This window comes from Ranitomeya imitator, chromosome 7 (assembly GCF_032444005.1).
Source record: "Ranitomeya imitator isolate aRanImi1 chromosome 7, aRanImi1.pri, whole genome shotgun sequence".
Classification (NCBI taxonomy): Eukaryota; Metazoa; Chordata; class Amphibia; order Anura; family Dendrobatidae; genus Ranitomeya; species Ranitomeya imitator.
The window spans coordinates 17,144,637-17,169,908 of record NC_091288.1 but is presented as its reverse complement, the minus strand read 5'-3'; the positions used below and the strand labels follow the sequence as shown (position 1 = coordinate 17,169,908).

Genomic DNA, 25,272 nt, shown 5'->3' with positions numbered 1-25,272 from the left:
AATGATCAAAAAGAGCCGGCGGTGCAATAAAATTCTAAACATGCAAATACGTTTTTTCTTTCTTCGCTTTTATTGGATTTTTCTCATTGCTTATTGCAAGAATCAATTATTCCTAAATAAATCATCAGCAATGTGAAATTGTGGATGTGCCCAGCCTAGGAAACACAAGAAGCAAAGTCTCCATAATCACCACTGATGCTGCACAAAATGGCTTCCCATTCCTTTAACAGAGATGTAGGAAATAATTGACGAAGATATAACTTTTTAGTTTAATTTTGATCCAAAATTTACTTTGCATAATGACATAATTTAAGAATATTTCTGCTTTTGATTTGATCAGTGATACAATTAGGGCATGCAGTCACCACTAAGGGGAGCTCCCTGTATGCAGAGATACATGATAAGATCATGTCTGCAGCCACCACTAGGGGGAGCTCCCTGTATACAGAGATACATGATATGATCCTGTCTGCAGTCACCACTAGGGGGAGCTCCCTGTATACAGAGATACATGATATGATCCTGTCTGCAGTCACCACTAGGGGGAGCTCCCCGTATACAGAGATACATGATAAGATTCTGTCTGCAGCCACCACTAGGGGGAGCTCCCCGTATACAGAGATACATGATAAGATTCTGTCTGCAGCCACCACTAGGGGGAGCTCACTGTATACAGAGATACATGATATGATCCTGTCTGCAGCCACCACTAGGGGGAGCTCCCTGTATACAGAGATACATGATAAGATCCTGTCTGCAGTCACCACTAGGGGGAGCTCCCTGTATACAGAGATACATGATAAGATCCTGTCTGCAGCCACCACTAGGGGGAGCTCCCTGTATACAGAGATACATGATAAGATCCTGTCTGCAGCCACCACTAGGGGGAGCTCCCTGTATACAGAGATACATGATAAGATCCTGTCTGCAGCCACCACTAGGGGGAGCTCCCTGTATACAGAGACACATGATAAGATCCTGTCTGCAGCCACCACTAGGGGGAGCTCCCTGTATACAGAGATACATGATAAGATCCTGTCTGCAGTCACCACTAGTGGAGCTCCCTGTATACAGAGATACATGATAAGATCCTGTCTGCAGCCACCACTAGGGGGAGCTCCCTGTATACAGAGATACATGATAAGATCCTGTCTGCAGCCACCACTAGGGGGAGCTCCCTGTATACAGAGATACATGATAAGATCCTGTCTGCAGCCACCACTAGGGGGAGCTCCCTGTATACAGAGATACATGATAAGATCCTGTCTGCAGCCACCACTAGGGGGAGCTCCCTGTATACAGAGATACATGATAAGATCCTGTCTGCAGCCACCACTAGGGGGAGCTCCCTGTATACAGAGATACATGATAAGATCCTGTCTGCAGCCACCACTAGGGGGAGCTCCCCGTATACAGAGATACATGATAAGATCCTGTCTGCAGCCACCACTAGGGGGAGCTCCCCGTATACAGAGATACATGATAAGATTCTGTCTGCAGCCACCACTAGGGGGAGCTCCCCGTATACAGAGATACATGATAAGATTCTGTCTGCAGCCACCACTAGGGGGAGCTCCCCGTATACAGAGATACATGATATGATCCTGTCTGCAGTCACCACTAGGGGGAGCTCCCTGTATACAGAGATATATGATAAGATCCTGTCTGCAGCCACCACTAGGGGGAGCTCCCTGTATGCAGAGATACATGATAACATCCTGTCTGCAGCCACCACTAGGGGGAGCTCCCTGTATGCAGAGATACATGATAAGATTCTGTCTGCAGCCACCACTAGGGGGAGCTCCCTGTATACAGAGATACATGATATGATCCTGTCTGCAGCCACCACTAGGGGGAGCTCCCTGTATACAGAGATACATGATAAGATTCTGTCTGCAGCCACCACTAGGGGGAGCTCACTGTATACAGAGATACATGATATGATCCTGTCTGCAGCCACCACTAGGGGGAGCTCCCTGTATACAGAGATACATGATAAGATTCTGTCTGCAGCCACCACTAGGGGGAGCTCCCTGTATACAGAGATACATGATATGATCCTGTCTGCAGCCACCACTAGGGGGAGCTCCCTGTATACAGAGATACATGATAAGATTCTGTCTGCAGCCACCACTAGGGGGAGCTCCCTGTATACAGAGATACATGATAAGATCCTGTCTGCAGCCACCACTAGGGGGAGCTCCCTGTATACAGAGATACATGATAAGATCCTGTCTGCAGTCACCACTAGGGGGAGCTCCCTGTATACAGAGATACATGATATGATCCTGTCTGCAGCCATCACTAGGGGCAGCTCCCTGCACACAGCTGTAAAAACTGTGTGCAATACGCTCCCTCTGGTGGATGCTGCAGGTACTGCAATACCTCTGGCAGGACTACTGTAGAATCGGGCTGGGCTGTACTTTTTTTTTACTATTTTGTATATAAATGTCAATTATGGCACTCTTTATATATATATATATATTGACTAGAAATAGTACATGCCTTGACTGCCACAAATTGAGGCTGGGTATCTGAAATACCTCTCTATGGAAACAAAGTTGCAGCGTTAGGATCGTGTCAGGATACATCTGAAAATACGAAAGACAAACTAATGCTGGAAATGTCTGTATGTGAGGGGGAGATGACCTTGTGGATGTTGTCAGTGCGTCACATTTCTCTAAAAATGTCAAATCAATTGAGGTCTAGAAACTTATAAAGTAGAGAGAAGGGACAGATATCCAACATGGAGGCCGTGATACAAAGCAACACAGTAGATAAAGCTGGTATATCTAGTGCATGACACAGGGGGCGGAGCATTACACAGGGGCGGAGCATGACACAGGGGGTGGAGCATAACACAGGGGGTGGAGCATAACACAGGGGAGTAGCATGAAACGGGGCAGAGCATGACACGGGAGGAGCATGATGCGGGGGGAGGAGCATGACACAGGTGGGTGAGTATGAGACAGGCAGAAGAGTATGACACAGAGGGTGGAGTGTGAGACTGGGGTAGAAGTATTATACAGGGGGAGGAAAATGACACAGGCGGAGGAGTACGACACAAAGGGAGGAGTGTGACACAGGGGAAGGAGTGTTATACACAGGGGGAGGAGTGTTACGCACCGGAAAAGGAGTGTTATACACAGGGGGAGGAGTGTTTCACACAGGGGAGGAGTTTTATACACAGGGGAGGAGTGGTACGCACAGGGAAGGAATGTTATGCACAGGGGAGGAGTGTTATACACAGGGGAAGGAGTGTTACGTGCAGGGGGAGGAGTGTTGCGTGCAGGGGGAGGAGTGTTACGCGCAGGGGGAGGAGTGTTACGCGCAGGGGGAGGAGTGTTACGCGCAGGGGGAGGAGTGTTACGCGCAGGGGGAGGAGTGTTACTTGCAGGGGGAGGAGTGTTACACGCAGGGGGAGGAGTGTTACACGCAGGGGGAGGAGTGTTACGTGCAGGGGAGGAGTGTTACGTGCAGGGGGAGGAGTGTTATACACAGGGGAAGGAGTGTTACGTGCAGGGGGAGGAGTGTTACGTGCAGGGGGAGGAGTGTTACATGCGGGGGAGGAGTGTTATACACAGGGGAAGGAGTGTTACATGCAGGGGGAGGAGTGTTACGTGCAGGGGGAGGAGTGTTACATGCGGGGGAGGAGTGTTATACACAGGGGGAGGAGTGTTACGTGCAGGGGGAGGAGTGTTACATGCGGGGGAGGAGTGTTATACACAGGGGAAGGAGTGTTACATGCAGGGGGAGGAGTGTTACGTGCAGGGGGAGGAGTGTTACATGCGGGGGAGGAGTGTTATACACAGGGGAAGGAGTGTTACACGCAGGGGGAGGAGTGTTACACGCAGGGGGAGGAGTGTTACATGCGGGGGAGGAGTGTTACGTGCAGGGGGAGGAGTGTTACGTGCAGGGGGAGGAGTGTTACGTGCAGGGGGAGGAGTGTTACGTGCAGGGGGAGGAGTGTTACGTGCAGGGGGAGGAGGGGGAGGAGTGTTACGTGCAGGGGGAGGAGGGGGAGGAGTGTTACGTGCAGGGGGAGGAGTGTTACGTGCAGGGGGAGGAGTGTTACGCGCAGGGGGAGGAGTGTTACGCGCAGGGGAAGAGTGTTACACGCAGGGGGAGGAGTGTTACACGCAGGGGAAGAGTGTTACACACGGGGAGGAGTGTTACACGCAGGGGAGGAGTGTTACACGCAGGGGAAGAGTGTTACACACGGGGAGGAGTGTTACACGCAGGGGAGGAGTGTTACACGCAGGGGGAGGAGTGTTACACGCAGGGGGAGGAGTGTTACACGCAGGGGGAGGAGTGTTACACGCGGGGGGAGGATTGTTACGTGCAGGGGGAGGAGTGTTACGTGCAGGGGGAGGAGTGTTACGCGCAGGGGGAGGAGTGTTACGTGCAGGGGGAGGATTGTTACGTGCAGGGGGAGGAGTGTTACGTGCAGGGGGAGGAGTGTTACGCGCAGGGGGAGGAGTGTTACGCGCAGGGGGAGGAGTGTTACGCGCAGGGGGAGGAGTGTTACGCGCAGGGGGAGGAGTGTTACGCGCAGGGGAAGGAGTGTTACACGCAGGGGAAGGAGTGTTGCGTGCAGGGGAAGGAGTGTTGCGTGCAGGGGAAGGAGTGTTAGGGAATTCATGTAGACCGCAGACTAGAACTGCCTAAGTTATACTGACTCCTAGACCAGACAATCATAATACAGACCCCAGACAAGAGCCCCCTTAATTCAGGCTTTTTTTTTATCTCAACATCCAGATCTGACCCCAGAAAATATATTGGATCTCTGAACCAGAACCTTCTGAAAAGTGAATTATTTAGAAAGTTATTTTGTGGAGTTTCCCTGTAAGAGAATCTCTTGCTGTAATTACAATGTGACGACTTTGTGTTCCCTTCCATTCCGCAGGGCCTGCGTGATCCTGGGGGCAATATTCCTGCTGTCAGCTCTCTGCATTGTGGTAAAAGCCATCCATGACCTCTCCATCCACGTGCTCCCAGAGGTTGTAAGTATCCGAGATGATCCTGCCGCTGTTTGTCTGTCTGCATCCTGCGATGTGGATCTAGAGATATTTGTTTCAGTAGAGCCAAAAAGATCGCATTAAATGCCCGCTGTCATTTCTACAAATGTTGCAAACATTTCTGGTGCAAATAAATCGGAGAAACTTTGCAATATATCTCATAAGACAGAGAATTATACCAGTTCCTTCTCCTCCTTCACATTCTGAACTCATCATACAATCTAAAAAACTGCAGAAATCTGTCATGTTCAAGATAAGCTGAACTGGCAAATGACTGGACAATCACAGAAAAGTGAGAGAGCGGCACAGACACACAAAAACGAGTGCAACTGCTTTCTAGCAATTGCTTATATCATACCAAAGCTGGATTTACAGCTGCACTGCTCTGTAATGCTATATAATGTCCGCAATGCTGATGCTTTCATACAAGTGTTTAGCTCACCTCAGTGTTAGATTCACAGCTACACTGCTTATTACTACTGTGTAATGTTCTCCATGCTGCTGCTTTCATGTAAGTATTGTCACAAGTGCTGTATTGACAGCTACACTGTACAGTACTGCTGTATAATGTACTGTATGTTGCTGATTTTGTGTAAATCTTTGTCACCCCAGTGCTGGATTCACAGCTATGCTGCTCATTACTGCTCTGTACTTTCCTCCATGTAGCTGCTACTTCTGAACAGGTGCTATAGAGACACAGTAGAACAGTAATTCCTCTTTTCTGTGTGTGCTGTGTATAGTAGACAGCTAATACTGCTGTATCATGTTTTCGATAAAGTTTTTAGATCACCCTTATGCTGTATTCAAAGATACACTGCTTAGTACTGTTATATAATGTACTTCATGCTGCTGCTTTCAAGTGAGTATTGACCTCACCTCAGTGCTAGATGCACAGCCACACTGCTTAGTACTGCTCTATAATGTCCTCCAGGCGACTGCTGCTTCTGAACATGTGCTATAGAGACATCACAGAGACACAATTCATCTTATCTGTGTATGGGAGACATTATAACGGCTAGTGTCCACCCACTAGCTTAGAGGCAAGTGAAAATTAGAGATAGAGCTTGTAGAGGAGAAACTGTTGAAGAATGTAGGATACAGGTCATATAAAACGACCAGAAATAGTGTTAGTCCTAATTTACAGACAGGACCGCATAATATGAACCGTTACCTGAGATGATAGGTATGCATTAAAAATCCTAACATTACACTTATAGATGACCTGTCACTTACAGCACATCCATCTCAAAGAACTTTTTAATTGGCCGCTTCCTAGTATACAGTGGCTGATAACAGAAAACAGGGGATTGAATTTAACTACCTGACTGACACAGACAGTTTGAAGGATCCCTTTAAGGTGAGAGCTTGGCTGCCGGCCATTATCTTGATATGTATTTATGGGATTTCATCATCCGATGCCCTCACAGCCGCTGTGTCCTCCGCTCCATCACCGTCTGAATCTGCGGCAATGATTACATTATGGCTAATTCGTTAAATGAGGGCGATAGGAAGAGAACACGAAAGAAGGAGCATAATGGGGATTTATTATGTCAGTGAGGCTAATTCCTATCTGGGGCTCGGCCTCTGCAAATCCTAGTTAGAGATTAATATAAAACAGAAATAAAAGTGGAAGGAAACAAATGTTCCTCCACGTTCAGTACAAATCCCAAATACTGTAAACATCCCCCCAAGAGGGTCTGTGCCGGCAAGATGAGCAGAGGGGGGCCGAGTGTTATAAAGTATGAAGAGCTGCCTTGTAACCCATAGAAGGATCCTCCATGGCCGCTATAACGTAGGTCCTAGGTAGAGGGATTGTCTGCAGCAGTGGGGAGCGGATCTGCAGACAGTCAGATTGGGCAGGGAAATTTCACTTGCATCGCAGTTACTTTAGTTCTGAGGTCCCGAAAGATCAAGACCCCCAAATACAAGGGCGGCAGGATCCAGCACTATTAGCTTATGCCTCATTCAGACGTCACGTTTTTTTTTTTCTTGTAGTTGAAAAATCAGAATGTTTTCCAACAATGTCTTGGATCAGATTTTAACCAGTGTTTCAGTGTTCGGTCCTCCCATTTGGCACAGGTGATTTTAACTCCTTAACCTCCCAGAGCTTTTTTCTCGGTTTTGAGTTTTCGTTTTTCGCTCCCCTTCTTCCCAGAGCCATAACTTTTTTTTTTTCATTTTTCGGTCAATATGGCCATGTGAGAGCTTCTATTTTTGCGGGACGAATTGTACTTTTGAACAGCAGCATTGTTTTTACCTTGTCGCGTACTAGAAAACGGCAAAAAAAATTCCAAGTGCGATGAAATTGCAAAAAAAAGTGCAATCTCACACTTGTTTTTTGTTTGGCTTTTTTTACTAGGTTCACTAAATGCTAAAACTGACCTGACATTATGATTCTCCAGGTCATTACTAGTTCATAGACACCAAACATGTTTAGGTTCTCTTTTATCTAAGTGATGAAAAAAAATTCCAACCTTTGTAAAAAAAAAAAAAAAAAAATTGCGTCATTTTCCGATACCCGTAGCGCCTCCATTTTTCGTAATCTCGAGTCGGGTGAGGGCTTATTTTTTGCGGACCGAGCTGATGTTTTTAATGATACCATTTTGTTGCAGATACGATCTTTTGGTGGCCCATTATTGCATTTTAATGCAATGCCGCGGCGACCAAAAAAAAACGTAATTCTGGCATTTTGACTTTTAGTTTAGCGATCAGGTTAATCCTTTTTTTATTGATAGATCGGGCAATTCTGAACTCGGCGATACCAAATATGTGTATGTTTGGTTTTATTTTTATTATTTTATTTTGAAAGGGGCGAAATGGGGTGATTTGAACTTTTATATTTTTTTAATTTTTTTTTATATTTTTAAAAAACTTTTTTTTTAACTTTCGGCATGCCTCAATAGTCTCCATGGGAGGCTAGTGCTGCCATAACCGAATCGCCTCTATGTAGCAGAATTGCAGACTTACTATTACGCCTGATATCGGAAAGGGGTTAATTAGCAGGAGACTGCAAAGAAAGGGGTCTGGCCCATTTCTGCTCTCACTGGAGCGCTTGAGGAAGGTTTCAGTGCTCCCTTCATTTGGTGCTGGTGCTGTGTGGCGGCCATTATTGCTATGGTTTTCTGCTGGTGGGGCGGCGCGGTCTGGAGTCATGGGGACTCAGTCTTGCAGTACGGGTGCTGTGGGGCGCCAGGCTGTCAACCTTGCCAGTTGCATTGTCGTGGCGGGGGTGGTCGGCGCATGGCTCCACTCCATTAGGGCGATAGGGACCTTGCCGTGGTTGATGGGCACACATGAATTGGCCAATTTATGCACTAAGAACTTTTGCTTTTTTTGTAAGTACATCTTGCTGAGGGACAATGCGGTTGGAAGTTATTTCCATTGACACTATATGTCTTGGCATTCAGGGAGTGCTGCTGTGCTGTTTTTTATACATATCAATCTATGATAGATAAATAGATAGATGAATGGATGGATAGGTAGATAATAGATGATAGATAAATAGATAGAGACATAATAGATAGATAATAAATAGATAGATAATAGATAATAGATAGATACATAGTAGATAGATGATAGAGAGATAATAGATAGATGGATGGATAGATAATAGATAGATGATAGATAAATAGATAATAGATAGATAATAAATAGATAGATTATAGATAGACAGATGATAGATGGATGGATAGATGATAGATAGATGATAGATAATAAGTAGATAGATAATAAATAGATAGATTATAGATAGATAGATGATAGATAATAAGTAGATAGATGATAGATAGATAATAAATAGACAGATGATAGATCATAGATAGATGATAGATAGATGCATGGATGATAGATAGATGATAGATAATAGGTAGGTAGATAGATAGATAAATACATAGATGATAGATTATAGATAGATAGATACATACATAGATGATAGATAGATACATACATAGATGATAGATACATACATAGATAGATAGATAGATACATACATAGATGATAGATGGATACATGGATAGCTAGAACCATCCAGTTCATTTTCTATGAATTGTGAATACAAAATGATGCAGCTGTAGTGCCCCCTGCTGGTGAGAGTAGCAATATTGCCTCTCTGGTTCTTGCTGGCCTTGCTCTCAGTCAGGGAGGCTATAGAGTTAACACCTTTGTATTAATATCGCTTGTTATTCCCATGGGACATAAGGCTCTTTACCAGCACCTTTCTCAGGTGCACTCAGCAATCACTGTTTATGTGGACGAGCCCTGCACCAACAATGCGGAGGTTACAATGCGGCACAATGGGGTGCAGGGAGACTCTGACTTCTTCAAGGTCACAGTCAATAACAAAGTAACGTTGATGGACTCCTATCACGTTTTTATGGATTTCGTGGAGTCACTGGCGTATGGATAGAATGTTTGTATAGATTTCTACAAACCTTTTATATTTCACAGCAACATATAAAAAGCCAAGTGATAACAGAAAGCAGAATTTTCTCATATTTGCCTCTTAAAAATCAATTTACATTTCATATTTTAAATCTTAAGATTTTAAAGTGAAGCCATTATATGACTGGCATCCTGTATTTTCACCAGTTTTCCCTCTGCATGCTGTCTCTTTAATTTTCAGTTGTCTCTGAGCTAGTAGGTGTAAAATAGCTGCAATTATGTCTGCCATAAACAGGACACACAGGCTTGAGGGATTCCTGTTCTCTCTTCTCTACATGATCAGAAGACGCAGCATGAAGGACATTATACAGCAGTGATGAACAGTGTGGCTGTGAATCCAGCACTAGTATGAGCTAAAACACTAGAAAAAGGCAGTATGGATGATATTATATGGTATTACTGAGCACTGTAGCTTTGAATCCAGCACTGGTGTGAACCAGAGCACTTACTAGAAAGAAGCAGTATGGATGATATTATATAGTAGTACTGAGCAGTGTGGCTGTAAATCCAGCACTGGTGTGAGCTAAAACACTTACTAGGAACAAGCAGCATGGGTGATATTATACAGCCGTGTTATGATGAATTTCATCCCCAGGGTGAGATAAAACATGTACCTGAAATCAATCATCATCTATGTCTCATCTTTTCTCTCTCACTCTGATCCTACCCTCTCCGCTTTCCTTAGACTTAAATCGGCAGCTGTAACCTGATTTCAGTGAAATGAACATCTGTCACATGTAAATATGGACATAATGAGCTCTACATTGCTACGGATGCAGGGTACCAGAATTTTAGAATTGATTATATGACTGCATGAATTTTTACATTGTGCTACCACTGTTTGAGACAATGCAGAGGTACACAGATACTACTGCTTGCTAGTAAGTGTTTATCTCATCTAGAGCTTGATTCACAAAATAGCACTCAGTATTGCTGTATAATGGTGCTTTCTATTAAGTATTTTATATCACGTTAGTGCTGGATTCACAGATACACTGCTCACTACTGACATATGTTGTCATCTATGCTGCTCTCTAGTAAGTGTTTTATCTCACCTTAGTGCAGGATTCAGAGTTACTCTGCTCAGTACAGATGTATAATGTTATCCATGTTGCTTTCTAGCGTTTATATCACCTTAGTGCTGGATTCGTAGTTACTCTGCTCAGTACTGAGGTACACTGCTCAAAAAATAAAGGGAACACTTACTTAAACAACAGAATCTAACTCCAAGTTAATCAAACTTCTGTGAAATCAAACTGTCCACTTAGGAAGCAACACTGATTGACAATCAATTTCACATGCTGTTGTGCAAATGGAATAGACAACAGATGGAAATTATTGGCAATTATCAAGACACCTTCAATAAGGCTGGTTTCATACGTCAGTGGCTCCGGTACGTGTGGTGACAGTTTCCTCACGTACCGGAGACACTGACTCATGTAGACACATTAAAATCAATGTGTCTCTCAACATGTCAGCGTGTTTTCACGGACCGTGTGTCCATTTGCAAAACACGGAGACATGTCAGTGTTCGTGGGAGCGCACGGATCACAGGGACCCATTAAAGTCAATGGGTGTGTGTAAACACGTACCGCACACGGATGCTGTTAGTGTGCCATCCGTGTGCTGTCCGTGTGTGTTTTTCCTGTCATAGGGTTAAAATTGTAAAAATTGTTGAAATACGTACAGCACACGGACCCTAAAAACATACTCATAGACATCACATGGATCTCACACGGATGGCCTACGTGAGCACACGGACACGGATAACTCCGGTACCGTTTTCTCCGGTAGCAGAATTATCTTGACGTGTGAGACTGGCCTAAAGGAGCAGTTCTGCAGGTGGGGACCACAAACCACATCTCAGTACTAATACTTTCTGGCTGATGTTTTGGTCACTTTTGAATGTTGGTTGGGCAACAACCCACACATGTGGCTCAGGTAGTGCAGCTCATCCAGGATGGCACATCAATGTGAGCTGTGGCAAGAAGGTTTGCTGTGTCTGTCAGCGTAGTGTCCAGAGCCTGGAGGCGCTACCAGGAGACAGGCCAGTACACCAGGAGACAACCCAGCAGCAGGACTGCTACCTCAGCCTTTGTGCAAGGAGGAACAGAGGAGCACTGCCAGAGCCCTGCAAAATGACCTCCAGCAGGCCACAAATGTGCATGCGTCTCCACAAATGGTTAGAAACAGACTCCATGAGGAAGGCCTGAGGGCCCGATGTCCATAGATGGGAGTTGTGCTCACAGCCCAACACCGTGCAGGACACTTGGCATTTGCCACAGAACACCAGGATTGGCAAATTCACCACTGGCGCCCTGTGCTCTTCACAGATGAAAGCAGGTTCACACTGAGCACATGTGACAGTCGTGACAGAGTCTGGAGACGCCGTGGAGAGCGATCTGCTGCCTGCAACATCCTCCAGCATGACCGTTGTGGCAGTGGGTCAGTAATGGTGTGGGGTGGCATTTCTTTGGAGGACCACACAGTCCTCCATGTGCTCACCAGAGGTAGCCTGACTGCCATTAGGTACCGAGATGAAATCCTCAGACCCCTTGTGAGACCATATGCTGGTGCGGTTGGCCCTGGGTTCCTCCTAATACAGGACAATGCCAGACCTCATGTGGGTGGAGTGTGTCAGCAGTTCCTGCAAGATGAAGGCATTGAAGCTATGGACTGGCCCGCCCGTTCCCCAGACCTGAATCCGATTGAACACATCTGGAATATAATGTCTCGCACAATCCACCAACGTCACGTTACACCACAGTCTGTCTAGGAGTTGGCGGATGCTTTAGTCCAGGTCTGGGAGGAGATCCCTCAGGAGACCATCCGCCGCCTCATCAGGAGCATTCCCAGGCGTTGTAGGGAGGTCATACAGGCACGTGGAGGCCACACACACTACTGAGCATCTTTTCCTTGTCATGAGGCATTTCCACTGAAGTTGGATCAGCCTGTAATTTGATTTTCCATTTTGATTATCATTCCAAATCCAGACCTCCATGGGATATTCATTTTCATTTACATTGTTAATTGTTATGTTTTATTGTTCTGGACACATTCCACTATGCAATGAATAAAAATTTGCAACCGGAATATTTCATTCAGTGATATCTAAGATGTGGTATTTTAGTGTTCCCTTTATTTTTTTGAGTAGTGTATAATGTTATCCATGTTGCTTTCTAGTAAGTGTTTTATATCATTTGAGTGCTGGATTCACACTGCTCAGTATTGCTGTGTAATGCATTTTTTTTATTTAGAGTGAATATAGGGTTCTCTACTACCCCCGTTTATCTGGTGGGCAGGTTCTTGGCACTCTGTATGTTGGAACCAATTCGGATAGTATTGATTATAAGGGAATCTCTGCTGCCACTGTCTATTTTGGAAACTGTTGTTAGCACTTGCAGCGCCACCCTTATCCACTGGTTGGGTTTGGTATTGCAGCTCAGCTGGAATCACAATAAAACTGACCTACCATTCCAGACACAACCCACAGACATACGTGGCGGTCTTGTGAGAAGAAAGAAGCCTTGTTTTTCTAATCCCGGACAACCCTTTAAAGACGTCTGGAGCCTTTGGAGTCAAATTTAAGTGCATGGTACAAATAGATAATCGCCACGTAGCGTCATATCGTACACCGAGATTACTGCTATCATAACAAACGGTAATTCTGGTCTAATACGATCAAACATGAGGACATTAAATTCAATTTTCTCCCTAATTTTCAATAACCGATTGCGTCAGGAAATCTTTCGAGATTATAATAGCTTTATAATACGCCCCCTCTCCGCCTGTATACACACGATCCCGCTAAATAACCTCTCTCTATAAATTAGCCTCCTGATTAAACTAACCTAATATATCAGGGCTTTATAACGCCCTTGTACACATCTCGTGACCGTGATCCCATCGCCGTCCGTATCCTCCATCATTTATTGGCCGGCAATATGTTCCATAATTCTCGGAGAGGAAATTAAATACCCGGATCACATTGCCAGGGATGTAGACGTGCCAGCGTGCGTTCCGCTGACTGTGCCAGACTGGAGGGTGACGAGGAAGCCAGGAGGGCGTTCCAATGAATCCCTGGCAGCAATTAATAACGACTTACGGAGAAACGATCTCGGAGCCCGACTGTCGTTTCAGGATTGATGACGGCGTGATATTTTATCAAGGATCTGCTGTTGTTTCTCATTAAGGGTGAATTATGTCTGTTCGCGTTACATGAGGACAAATCTTTAAAGACGACATTTATAATATGGGCAATTAACTCCGCTGTGGACTGACGTGAACACCATGTCAGGGGTGTAAGTAATTGGATGTTCTGGGGGTGGAGAGGGGGTAAGAACCCATTTTAAAAATCCCGAAAAAGTGCCCAAATCCAGCATATCTCTCAGATCTGGAGGACTTTCTCCTTTGATTTTATTACGTTGCACGTCATACCTCCTTTTACCTGCGGGGGCAGTGTGGGGAAATGTGACGGCTCCAGTGGAAGGCGCTATTACATAGACAGTGCGGCAGACATTATGATAAGGGAAGCGGTGAATGATATATTTATCATAAGGGATAAAATGACTAATAGAGGAAGTATTGTAGGTTCACAGTCCCCCCGTTTAGTTTTTTTTTTCTTCTATTTGTCATGATGTATAGCGGCGGTGATATGTGGCAGCCAGGGCCGTGTGGACGAGATGGGCCAGTCCGCCTTTATTATTTTGTGCCAAAGCATTTGCTGGTCTCATTCCTGGATTTTAATAGGCATATGTCATAGAGGAGTGTTCACCCTTTCCTGGACCTCATTTATAGGAAGAGAAATGCAGAAAAGGTAATATTTCATTGTAAAGAAAACTCAATAAAACAAGCAGATTTTCAATATTTTTTCCCCCCGATAGTTTGTCATTTAAAAAAAAAAAAAAAAATACAGCAAATTAGTTTATATCATATTGTATATTATATCTATTACTATTATAGTATCTATTATATAAGTTCTATATATATATATATATATATAATTATTACTATATTCTATGTTGTATTATTATATTGTATATAATCAAGGAAAAAATAAAAAAATAAAACTACAAGATAAAACACCACGTGTGAATTCTGCCCAAAGGTTATAAATAAGAATGCAATGGGACCCAATCGAAGAGGGGCTCTGCTCAGTCCGACCATAGACTTTTTGCTATAAGAGCAAAATGAGCAAACAAGCCACAGATTCACTTACACTTCTATCCTCCAAAAGAAGAAACACCACAGAAATACAGATCATACTAGTGGTGGGATGGACAAGGTTATACTGGTAGTCGGGGTCAATGGCACACACTCCATTCATCTAGGTAATGGTAACACCCAACTCTTAATTAATTCATATATTTCCAGGAGGAATAATAGAGGAACAGAGTTTTAAGCAAAGAAGAGTATATTATGCTATTGCTGTTTAAAAGGGAGCGTGCCTGCCAAACCTGACAGTATGAGCTAAGCCCAGGATATATGGCCCCGGGGGCACCCTGAGTGTGGCCAAGAGGCTCCATTCATTGGCTACCATACTGGTGATTGACAGCACTGGTTTGCCTGAGGCGAACGTTATCTGCAGAGAAAACTCAGGCAAGCCGGTGCTGTCAATCACAGTGAGGAAGGCAGGGACAGGTAAAACCAGTGGGCGGAGCAGTGCATTGAGCCACACCCAGGGTGCACCAAACACCCTAATTAACATATCTGCTTAAACTTCAGTTCCTGTAGAACGGAGGCAGCGACTTTTATATAGGCTATATCCCCTACAAGACGGTGTGATTAGTTTATATTGTCAGTTTGGGCTGGAAAAACTCCCTTTGAGTATTTAATTAGCATAATATTGTGGGTCCATCCCCCCAAAAAATCCCCTTTTAATTATGGAGTTTTGCTTCTTTATTATTACAGTTTTGTATAAAACAAGTCACAGGCTGCAGTCACAGCACTTGCTGTAATAACGGAGACTTCAGGGATTTCGGCCGCACGCCGGATTGCGTTCCTTTATATTGGCAGTTTTGGATGCTAAGCGCAATATCTTTAATAAATGCTTGTACGCTGCCAGACGCCGGATTCTAAAAATAAATATTCAATCCCCAGAAAATAGAATTAGTGTAGAATTGAAATCAGCAACGTAATTACTGCAGCTCAGATAAAGCGACGTCACTTAATCCTCAAATATAGGATGAATGAGCTGCAGAGACCAAAAGTATGGGGATTCTAGTATCAGCTCCAGAGATATTCCAGAGTCAATAATGTTATTATAAAAATTTGGTAAATTCAAATCTTAAGAACAAACTCTAATGAACCTTTTATTTAAAATGTTCCTCCCATTATGTATCAGGATGCAGGCATGATTTTTAATTCTACTTACTGCCCCCTATATACAAGGATATAACTCCTATAATACTGCCCCCTATGTACAAGAATATAACTCCTATAATACTGCCCCCTCTGTGCAAGAATATAACTACTATAATACTGCCCCTATGTACAAGAATATAACTACTATAATACTGCTCCTATGTACAAGAATATAACTACTATAATACTGCCCCCTATATACAAGAATATAACTACTATAATACTGCCCCTAAGTACAAGAATATAACTACTATAATACTGCCCCTATATACAAGAACATAACTACTGTAACACTGCTCCTATGTACAAGAATATAACTACTATAACACTGCCCCTATGTACAAGAATATAACTACTATAATACTGCCCCCTATATACAAGAATATAACTACTATAATACTGCCCCTATGTACAAGAATATAACTACTACAATACTGCCCCTATGTACAGGAATATAAATACTATAATACTGCTCCTATATACAAGAACATAACTACTATAACACTGCTCCTATGTACAAGAATATAACTACTAGAATACTGCTCCTATGTACAAGAACATAACTACTATAATACTGCCCCTATGTACAAGAATATAACTACTATAATACTGCCTTCTATGTACAAGAATATAACTACTATAATACTGCTCCTATGTACAAGAATATAGTTACTATAATACTGCCCCTATGTACAAGAATATAACTACTATAACACTGCCCCTATATACAAGAATATAACTACTACAATACTGCCCCTATGTACAAGAATATAACTACTATAACACTGCCCCTATATACAAGAATATAACTACTATAATACTGCTCCTATGTACAAGAATATAGTTACTATAATACTGCCCCTATGTACAAGAATATAACTACTATAATACTGCCCCTATGTACAGGAATATAACTACTATAATACTGCCCCTATGTACAGGAATATAACTACTATAATACTGCCCCTATGTACAGGAATATAACTACTATAATACTGCTCCTATATACAAGAATATAACTACTATAACACTGCTCCTATGTACAAGAACATAACTACTATAATACTGCCCCTATGTACAAGAATATAACTACTATAATACTGCTCCTATGTACAAGAATATAACTACTATAATACTGCTCCTATGTACAAGAATATAACTACTATAATACTGCTCCTATGTACAAGAATATAACTACTATAATACTGCCCCCTATGTACAAGAATATAACTACTATAATACTGCCCCTATGTACAAGAATATAACTACTATAATACTGCCCCTATGTACAAGAATATAACTACTATAATATAATTACAATACTGAACATTCACTGTCTGAACAATGACTGCACCTTAATTAGAAGATATACAAAGTGTTGCTGTGTAATACGGCGATATGAACAGGTGCGGCTCTTGGTTAGAAACTCATTTTATGTCTCTCGGGATCAGTAATGTAGAGATTAAGAACAGGGAATTGCATGTTGTCGCTGACAGAGGGGTATTTCTATAATAAATTGTATACTCTACTGAATGGGTTTGATAAATTACTGTAAATTGGCGCGGCATCCCTTGTGCATGTTAAGGAGTCTCCTCTTAATGGAGCGTCACTAACAATCAGGGCTGGTACGGGGAGATGACAGTTCAGGGATAACACGCTCCACTCTGCTGCCTTATACCGCTCTGTAGTGAGAATAAATTGTGAGGCCGGTCTGTGAGGTGAATAGTAATCAGGGGGTGAAGCATAAACCCCCGTCCCCAGGGAGCCGGAAAAGCTGATGGGAAAGATGGAACAGACGAGAACTTGTGTTCGTCTTACTGAAAACGAGAAACCAAAAATAAACACGTAAAGGGTCAATAACGATGCTAAACACCGGCCTGGGGTGGAGAGAGCTTCTTCTACCATCTTGTCTGCCATAATACAGGCCTGGACACAATAACATTGCCTTCAAGAAACAGAAAGATGCAAAAAGAAGATTTCACATCCTTTGTTCCTTATGTTCTTTTATAAATCAGGCTGAATTCTGCTTTTGAAAACGTGGAATTAAATCTCTTGGTTATTGAACCTTAAGAAAACTTGATCACATCTGATAGATAATGTAATAAATTGAAAAATTATTTAAAAGGGCTGCAATCTAGGCGTCTCCCTTCTGTGTAACTTGTCTCCTGTTGTCAAATGTAATTCAGCTCTAGCCACAGAGACACGGAGATGGATTACAGGAAGTGAGGGCGGGGCTTTGTTTATACAGGAAGTGAGGGCAGGGCTTTCTTTATTCAGGAAGTGAGGGCGGGGCTTTGTTTATACAGGAAGTGAGGGCGGGGCTTTCTTTATACAGGAAGTGAGGGTGGGGCTTTGTTTATACAGGAAGTGATGGCGGGGCTTTGTTTATACAGGAAGTGAGGGCGGGGCTTTGATTATACAGGAAGTGAGGGCGGGGCTTTGTTTATACAGGAAGTGAGGGCAGGGCTTTATTCAGGAAGTGAGGGCGGGGCTTTGTTTATACAGGAAGTGAGGGCGGGGCTTTCTTTATACAGGAAGTGAGGGCGGGGCTTTGTTTATACAGGAAGTGAGGGCGGGGCTTTGTCTTGCTACAGGAAGTGAGGGTGGGGCTTTTTATCGCTACAGGAAGTGAAGACTGGGCTTTGTCTTGCTACAGGAAGTGAGGGCGGGGCTTTACCTTGCTACAGGAAGTGAGGGTGGGGCTTTTTATTGCTACAGGAAGTGAAGATGGGGCTTTGTTTATATAGGAAGTGAAGGTGGGGCTTTGTGTTGCTACAGGAAGTGAGGGCAGGGCTTTGTATCACTACAGGAAGTGATGGCGGGGCTTTGCCTTGCTACAGAAAGTGAGGGTGGGGCTTTGTATCGCTACAGGAAGTGATGGGGGGGCTTTACCTTGCTACAGGAAGTGAGGGTGGGGCTTTACTTTGCTACAGGAAGTGATGGGGGGGGCTTTACCTTGCTACAGGAAGTGATGGGGGGGCTTTACCTTGCTACAGGAAGTGAGGGTGGGGCTTTTTATTGCTACAGGATGTGAAGGTGGGGCTTTGTTTATATAGGAAGTGAGGGCGGGGCTTTGTCTCTTTACAGGATTTGGAGACGGTCTTTATAGGAAGTCAGGGTGGATCTTTGTATCTTTACAGGAAATGAGGACGGGACTTTGTCTCTACAGGAAGCGGAGATGAGTCTTTGTCTCTTTACAGGAATAAGGACTTGCAGAGGTGTAGCTAGGGTTTTGGTACAGGGGGGCGAAGCGTCTGAGTGGCCCCTAACCAGATAACCTTGATTACAACTCGATGACGCCCCCTAATAGTGGAGGAGAACCTCAGCAGATGACCGCGCTGTCACTGAAGATAATCTTTATATAACGACCAACCTGGATATTACCGCCATATGGTCAGTGGTAGATACCAGCCCTACAGAACATATAAGAGATCACAGCACAGTTACAGATAATGTCTTACCACTGACGTTCTTTATGATGGAATCGCCATTTTTCCTGTCTTTCCATCTGGCCCAGACCGACATGACAACTTTTTCCAGCTACAACTCGTCTGCAGAGAAAACAACAAAGACACATTTCACTTCTCACATTCCAGCCATCACCATCTATTCCCAACCTGCACAAACTCCTCATCCTGCCGATACCCCAATACTGAGCCGCTGCTGCCGTATGTATCCCTATTACTGCACCTGATACCCCAATACTGAGCCTCTGCTGCCGTGTCCATATTACTGCACCTGATACCCCAATACTGAGCCGCTGCTGCCATATGTGTCCCTATTACTGCACCTGATACCCCAATACTGAGCCGCCGCTGCCATATGTGTCCCTATTACTGCACCTGATACCCCAATACTGAGCCCCTGCTGCCGTATGTATCCCTATTACCGCACCTGATACCCCAATACTGAGCCGCTGCTGCCGTATGTATCCCTATTACTGCACCTGATACCCCAATACTGAGCCCCTGCTGCCGTATGTATCCCTATTACTGCACCTGATACCCCAATACTGAGCCGCTGCTGCCATATGTGTCCCTATTACTGCACCTGATACCCCAATACTGAGCCGCCGCTGCCATATGTGTCCCTATTACTGCACCTGATACCCCAATACTGAGCCCCTGCTGCCGTATGTATCCCTATTACTGCACCTGATACCCCAATACTGAGCCCCTGCTGCCGTATGTATCCCTATTACTGCACCTGATACCCCAATACTGAGCCCCTGCTGCCGTATGTATCCCTATTACTGCACCTGATACCCCAATACTGAGCCGCTGCTGCCGTATGTGTCCTTATTACTGCCCCTGATGCCCCAAAATGGAGCCGCTGCTGGCGTATGTGTCCATATTACTGCACCTGATACCCCAGTACTGAGCCTCTGCTGCCGTATGTGTCCCTATTACTGCCCCTGATGCCCCAAAATGGAGCCGCTGCTGCCGTGTGTCCCTATTACTGCACCTGATACCCCAATACTGAGCCTCTGCTGCCGTATGTGTCCCTATTACTACACCTGATGCCCCAAAATGGAGCCGCCGCTGCCGTATGTGTCCCTATTACTGCCCCTGATACCCCAATACTGAGCCTCTGCTGCCGTATGTGTCCCTATTACTACACCTGATGCCCCAAAATGGAGCCGCCGCTGCCGTATGTGTCCCTATTACTGCACCTGATACCCCAATACTGAGCCCCTGCTGCCGTATGTGTCCCTATTACTACACCTGATGCCCCAAAACTGAGCCGCTGCTGGCGTATGTGTCCCTATTACTGCACCTGATACCCAGATACTGAGCCGCTGCTGCCGTATGTGACCCTATTACTGCACCTGTTCCCCCAATACTGAGCCGCTGCTGCCATATGTGTCCCTATTACTGCAACTGATACCCCAATACTGAGCCGCTGCTGCCATATGTGTCCCTATTACTGCAACTGATACCCCAATACTGAGCCGCTGCTGCCATATGTGACCCTATTACTGCCCCTGATACCCCAATACTGAGCCGCTGCTGCCATATGTGACCCTATTACTGCACCTACTCTGTGGTTCTCTGTACCCTCTAAATTCTAAAGCATCCCTCTATAATATAGTAATGCCAGGTGCAAGTGCCCTAGAAAATGGAGCCCACATTTTGGCCCCTAGAAAGTAATAATGCCCTCTGTGTGCCCCTTTGATAGTCACAGTAACCTGAGTTCCCCTATTACAATAAGTACCCACTTTACATTTAATAATGTCCTGAGTCTCACCCCTGTACAGCTCCCCTATACACTGGGATAATGCCCCCTAACTGTATAATACCACCCACACAGTATACTGACCCCTTAGTAGCCTTCAAACTGTTTGATGGCTCCAACACTGTAATCCCCACACTGTATGATGACCCCATAGATAACCTCCATATAGTATAATGTGCCAGATAGTCCTCAATATAGCATAAGGCAGCACCCCTATAGGCAGACCCTGTAGTTTAAAGCAGCACCCCCCATAGGCAGACCCTGTAGCCTAAGGCAGCACCCCCCATATGCAGATCCTGTAGAATAAGGCAGCACCCCCCATAGGCAGATCCTGTAGAATAAGGCAGCACTCCCCTCTATAGGCAGATCCTGTATATAAGGTATCACTCCCCCCCCATAGGCAGATCCTGTGGAATAAGGCAGCACTCCCCCCCCCCCCATAGGCAGATCCTGTAGAATATGGCAGCACTCCCCCTATAGGCAGATCCTGTAGAATAAGGCAGCACCTCCCATAGCCAGATCCTGTAGAATAAGGCAGCACTCCCCCCTATAGGCAGATCCTGTAGAATAAGGCAGCACTCCCCCCTATAGGCAGATACTGTAGAATAAGGCAGCACTCCCCCCTATAGGCTGATACTGTAGAATACGACAGCACTCCCCCCCCTATAGGCAGATACTGTAGAATTAGGCAGCACTCCCCCTATAGGCAGATACTGTAGAATAAGGCAGCACTCCCCCCTATAGGCAGATCCTGTAGAATAAGACAGCACTCCCCCCTATAGGCAGATACTGTAGAATTAGGCAGCACTCCCCCTATAGGCAGATCCTGTAGAATAAGGCAGCACTCCCCCCTGTAGGCAGATACTGTAGAATAAGGCAGCACTCCCCCCCTGTAGGCAGATACTGTAGAATAAGGCAGCACTCCCCCCTATAGGCAGATACTGTAGAATAAGGCAGCACTCCCTCCCCTATAGGCAGATCCTGTAGAATAAGGCAGCATTCCCTCCCTATAGGCAGATCCTGTAGAATAAGGCAGCACTCCCCCCCTATAGGCAGATACTGTACAATAAGGCAGCACTCCCCCCTGTAGGCAGATACTGCAGAATAAGGCAGCACTCCCCCCCCCTATAGGCAGATCCTGTAGAATAAGGCAGCATTCCCCCATGGGCAGATACTGTAGAATAAGGCAGCACTCCCCCCCTATAGGCAGATCCTGTAGAATAAGGCAGCACTCCCCCCCTGTAGGCAGATACTGTAGAATAAGGCAGCACTCCCCCCTATAGGCAGATACTGTAGAATAAGGCAGCACTCCCTCCCCTATAGGCAGATCCTGTAGAATAAGGCAGCACTCACCCCTATAGGCAGATACTGTAGAATTAGGCAGCACTCCCCCTATAGGCAGATCCTGTAGAATAAGGCAGCACTCCCCCCTGTAGGCAGATACTGTAGAATAAGGCAGCACTCACCCCCTATAGGCAGATCCTGTAGAATAAGGCAGCATTCCCTCCCTATAGGCAGATCCTGTAGAATAAGGCAGCACTCCCCCCCTATAGGCAGATACTGTACAATAAGGCAGCACTCCCCCCTGTAGGCAGATACTGCAGAATAAGGCAGCACTCCCCCCCCCCATAGGCAGATCCTGTAGAATAAGGCAGCATTCCCCCATGGGCAGATACTGTAGAATAAGGCAGCACTCCCCCCCTATAGGCAGATCCTGTAGAATAAGGCAGCACTCCCCCCCTGTAGGCAGATACTGTAGAATAAGGCAGCACTCCCCCCTATAGGCAGATACTGTAGAATAAGGCAGCACTCCCTCCCCTATAGGCAGATCCTGTAGAATAAGGCAGCACTCACCCCTATAGGCAGATACTGTAGAATAAGGCAGCACTCCCCCCCCTGTAGGCAGATACTGTAGAATAAGGCAGCACTCCCCCCTATAGGCAGATCCTGTAGAATAAGGCAGCATTCGCCCCATAGGCAGATACTGTAGAAAAAGGCAGCACTCCCCCCTATAGGCAGATGCTGTAGAATAAGGCAGCACTCCCCCCTATAGGCAGATACTGTAGAATAAGGCAGCACTTCCCCTTATAGGCAGATACTGTAGAATAAGGCAGCACTCCCCCCTATAGGCAGATACTGTAGAATAAGGCAGCCCCCATAAAAACACAGTAAATAAATACTCACCTCTCTAACTCCTTGTTCCAGCGGTGCTTCCTGCTCCCGCTCATCTGACAGCGAGTGCTGGCGTCATCGCGCCTGCTGTCAGACGGTGTGGGGGATGATGGGAGGAGCGCAGCGCTCCTTCCCTCATCACTGCGGTGAGCTGTATCGGCTAGATGCCGATACAGCTCACCATGCGATGACTGTGGGGGGCCCACTGCTGATACCGGGCCCCCCGCCTGCTCAGGGGCCCCATAGCGGCAGAGCGGGGAGATCGATTCTCCCTGCTCTGCCGCAGAATGTTACAGTAGCGTAGCTCCCGGTGGGCCCCCTCAGAGCGCGGGGCCCGGGGCAATGGCCCCCTCTGCCTCCCCGGTAGCTGCGCTACTGAGGACTGGTCTTTATCTCTCTGTAGGAAGTGGGGACAGGTATTTGTCTCTGTACAGGAAATGTGGACAGATCTTTGTCTCTTTACAGGAAATGTGGACAGATCTTTGTCTCTGTACAGGAAATGTGGACAGATCTTTGTCTCTGTACAGGAAATGTGGACAGATCTTTGTCTCTTTACAGGAAATGTGGACAGATCTTTGTCTCTGTACAGGAATTGGGGATTGTTCTTTCATTACAGGAAGTGGGACAGGTCTTTGTCTCTGCAGGAAATGGGGGTGGGTATTTGTTTCTCTTCAGGAAGTGGAGATGGGTCCTTGTCTCAAATACTTGTTGATGTGTTATACAATCACTGTGTAATGTCAGGATATTCTTACTAATTCGATCGTCTTGTCTTGCAGGATAGCTTTTTATTCAGTGTTTCCATTTTGAGTGGGCTCCTGTGTACTGCATTGGCTGTCGTGAAATTCATGCTGGGGAAAATGTTGACGAGTCGAGCGTTGATCACTGATGGTAAGTAATACTAAAACCAAACTTACTTAAGTACTGATCAGCCATAACAATAAAGCCACTGACAAGTGGAGAGAATAACATTATCTAGTGACAGGGCTGCCACTAGGAATTTCGTGGCCCCATACTGGCAACATTTTTGGGGCCCCCTTGAAATTCCACCCAGGCTCCACCCTAGCCCCGCCTCCACACCCTTGAACCTTTCACAATCCCACCACCCTCTCTTTGAAAAACTCCACCACTTCTGCACCACATCCTCACAAATCACACTAACAGTTTCCATCACCAAATCACATACATAGCCAGCAGCTTTGGTGTTGGCCCCAAACATTTTTTAATCTGCCACCACAAGGTAGACTCTCTTTGGCTGGACCCTGCTCTTCTGTAGGTTACTAAACATTTGTTAAAATATCCAATACAATTTTATGTATATTTTTAAATGTTTAAAATGACCAATAATATCACATGCAATGGACAAATACCACCATACCATGACCAAATCACATATTACCACCACAGTGACCGAATAATATCACATACAAGGAACAAATACCTTGCTCTATATATAGTGTCAGTGTACAGGTAATAAAGTGATCACCAGTACCATTATACACAGAAGTTCTGTGTATAGCGTTAGTAGTGTCAGTATACAGGTTATACAGTGATTACCAGTATCATTATACACAGGAGCTCTGCATTTTAGTGTCAGTGTACAGGTAATACAGTAATCACTAGTGACATTATGCACATGAGCTCTGTATATAGTGTATAGTATACAGGTAATACAGTGACACCGGTAACATTCTACACAGTAGCTCTTCAGTAGTGTTCAGATAATACAGTGATCACTCGTGACATTATACACAGGAGCTCTGTATGCAGTGTATTAGTGTACAAGTAATACCGTGATCACTAGTGACATTATACACAGAAGCTCTGTATATAGGATACAGTATATAGTGTAATTGTACAGTAACACACTGACTTACCGGTGACGTCTCTGGATGAAGTCCTTCATCTTCGCTTTTCTTCTTCATCCAGTTCAGACTGCCATCACTTCTTCCAGCCAGGACTCGTCTCTGCAGAAAATAAGTTACCTAGAGCACATTCCCCAATTTTTCCCCAACCTCTATACTACGCCAGATGAAGAAAAAAGCGA

At 45.0% G+C, this 25,272-nt stretch overlaps 1 protein-coding gene across 1 annotated transcript in view; it reads left to right on the top strand.

Annotated features, from left to right (window-relative positions):
• TMEM163 (transmembrane protein 163) overlaps positions 1 to 25,272 on the top strand; it is a 140,671-nt gene that overhangs the window by 105,841 nt on the left and 9,558 nt on the right. The window contains exons 5-6 of the mRNA XM_069732839.1: positions 4,907 to 5,003; positions 24,005 to 24,116. Coding sequence (XP_069588940.1) covers positions 4,907 to 5,003; positions 24,005 to 24,116 — 209 coding nt within the window. The remainder of the gene's footprint in view (positions 1 to 4,906; positions 5,004 to 24,004; positions 24,117 to 25,272) is intronic.